The 2982-nt window shown below is 34.8% G+C and overlaps 1 protein-coding gene across 1 annotated transcript in view; it reads left to right on the top strand.

The window, feature by feature from the left end:
- Positions 1-2982, top strand: part of LOC101299495 (DNA repair protein RadA homolog) — a 6966-nt gene extending 3984 nt beyond the window's left edge. The window contains exons 10-15 of the mRNA XM_004302795.1: positions 371-526; positions 1283-1360; positions 1539-1577; positions 1715-1797; positions 2000-2072; positions 2716-2982. Of these exons, the coding sequence (XP_004302843.1) occupies positions 371-526; positions 1283-1360; positions 1539-1577; positions 1715-1797; positions 2000-2072; positions 2716-2889 (603 nt within the window). The 3' untranslated portion in view covers positions 2890-2982. The remainder of the gene's footprint in view (positions 1-370; positions 527-1282; positions 1361-1538; positions 1578-1714; positions 1798-1999; positions 2073-2715) is intronic.

Raw genomic sequence — 2982 nt, forward strand, 5'->3', positions numbered from 1 at the left:
TTGAAATTTCACTCTAGATATCGTCAGTGGCATAGTATAATGTTGTTGTTGTTTTTTTTTTATTTATTTATTTTTATTTTTTTGTTTTTTTTTATCATGGGGTGTGGTAGTCCTGGTGCAATTCTTAACTATTTAAGCGAACAAACTATTGCTGTTCTGGTCATCGTACCTTGGTACTAGCAGTTTTGTATTAATTATGCATCCCAGACTACTTAAAATGGGATAAGGTTGATGGGTATTGTCTTGTGGTATTTTGAAGATGGATTTCAGTTGGATAACATCTCCAAAGTTACCGCCTTTTTTTTTTGTAGCAACAGTATTCACCTCTTAGTCTGTAACTGATAGGACTGTTTTTGGTCCTTGATCTCAGCTTGGAGTATTTGAAATGTCACAATCAGGATTAGAAGCTGTTTCAAATCCCGGTGGGATGTTTCTAGGAGAACAGTTATCAGATTCAGAGTTTTTGGCCGGTATAGCTGTTGCTGTAGTAATGGATGGATCTCGAAGTTTTCTCATTGAGATTCAGGTCTCTTCTCCTCTGCCTGTACACATGTTTTTCTGTTGGGTCAAGTCACACATTTTAATTCAGTTTGTCAGCTTGATCAGATAAGTTAAATAGCTGTGTTAACCTGATGATAATTGTGATATAGTTGTTTTCTACATATGAATCTGTCTTTGAAAAATGGAAGGGTTAGTTAACCTAGAGCATCTATCCCAGAACCAACTGGTAATTGAAGGTAAGGCACAATAATATACATACTGGAGATGCAAGGCTTGAATCTGTAACAAGTCATATACATTCGTACCTCATCACTTCATGTATGTACAACTTGTGGAAATCCATGGATCATATTGGGTGATGTCGGGCACACGCGGCCAGTAGCCTGACACTTGGATAAATTGGCTTTTCTTTATGCATACTAAACTTAAAGCATCCAACCTACTGGCAATTGGCAATGTGTGGAGTAACTTAATGTTCTTATAGTGAGATGCAAGGTTTAGAATTCCCCATTTCGAGTTTTGTACCCCAACATTCGTTTAGTGACACTATTGTGCTCAGTTGAGACTATAGTTATTACAAGCAGTAAGATGGGTTAGTATTTTATGATACTTTAATTCAATATTGGGTAGGAACCATATCTGGGGATTTCTTTTATAACCTATTTATTGAGCACCTAGCAACTAGGATCATATTTCCTCTTCATTTATATGGCTCAGAGTTGCCTTTTGTAATAATAAATCATTTGTTATCTGAATGTTTTTTCTTCCAATTTCGATGTAGGCATTATGTGTATCAGGTCAAGCAATTTTACAGCAAGTTAATGGAATTCAAGCTAGTAGAGCTTCCATGATTATTTCAGTGAGTAAATATCATTTTTGTACAGGTTGTGAATTTGTATGTTTTATGTCATATACAGAGTGACCTTTTGTGTTTCTCTGTTGGACAAAACGAGAATCATTGCTATCATATGTCATGCATCTAAACATAGAGCCATTGTGTTTAAAGGCCACTTTCATTTTAATGTCTCGTATTTCAGGTGCTTGCGAAGCAAGCTGGTCTAAAGCTTCAAGAGAATGTAAGTAGTAGCTCAAAATCATGTTTTCCCTTTATTGTGGATTAGTTTTATGTTCAATTACTTTTCTTTAATCAAAATGTTTCTATTGTTTTATGTTCAATTACTTTTCTTTAATCAAAATGTTTCTATTGTATTAGGCGATCTTCTTGAATGTTGTTAGTGGGGTAACACTGAAAGAAACTGCTGGTGATCTTGCAATAGCCGCAGCAATTTGCAGCAGGCATGTATTGTTACTCTTTAACTGTATATGGTACTAGCATTTGCTACATGTTGTGTTTCCTGGATCAGTATTCTATCACGTGTTTTAATCAGACCTAGAGAAGGGGACTTAGTTGTTTGCTTTATATTGTCTAACTACTAGAACAAATTATTTCAAGCGCTTGTTTACAAATACATACACCACTTGTCTTTGTTTTCTTCAGTTTCTTGGAGTCCCCTATACCCAATAGCACTGCATTCATTGGTGAAATTGGACTATGTGGTGAACTTCGCCCGGTAAGCTTATTATTTCAGCATTTTAATCTTATGTCATCATTGTTTATACATTTTCTGAAAGCAAGTCTTAACATTTGAGTACTCCACGAACAATAGCTTTTACCACTGTGTTCTATATAGTAAATAATATTTTTCAGTAAAGTTATGAGAGGCTGGATCCAATATTTAACTTACTGGATTTGAATATTATTGCAACTTATGATCACTGATTACTAATGGATTGCTTACTTCAATGTCTCACTCTTAGCCAACCATCCAAACAGGATCCTTCAACTTTTAAAGACTCAATGTGGATGGAACTTGTACCATTCTCACTATATATTGATAAATTAATGGTCATTATAAACTAGTGGAGCCAAATGATATTATTTTTATGTATGAAACCTCTGAACAACATTGGAGGTCACTTACCTCTGTGTTGCATTTGAATACACTTATAAACTGATAACTAGTGGAGCCAAATGAAGTTAAGTTTCATGTATCACACCTCTAGACAACATTGAATGTCACTTGTCTCTGTATTGCACTTGAATACACTTAAAAAACTGATCATTTTTAGTTCTTCTTAGACAAAGGGATAAACATAGAAACTGTTCTCTTCTTTCATGAATGAATTTTGACTATTATCATCTTGTTATGTTAGGTTTCTGCTATGGATAAAAGGGTACATACATTGGCAAAACTGGGTTACAAGATGTGCATTGTACCAAAGTCAGCTGAAAAATCGCTACGAGGAACTCCAGGTTTTGAGAATATCGAAATCATAGGCTGCAAGAATCTGAAAGAGGTCATCAACAATGTGTTCAGATCAAACTGATATGGAGCACACGATTCGACTTTGTGCATAAATTGTATGTAGTTTTGTGTCAATTGTAGTTTGACCGGTGATTGTATAAAAAACGTAAGTAAA

This window comes from Fragaria vesca, linkage group LG6, assembly GCF_000184155.1.
Source record: "Fragaria vesca subsp. vesca linkage group LG6, FraVesHawaii_1.0, whole genome shotgun sequence".
Taxonomy (NCBI): Eukaryota; Viridiplantae; Streptophyta; class Magnoliopsida; order Rosales; family Rosaceae; genus Fragaria; species Fragaria vesca.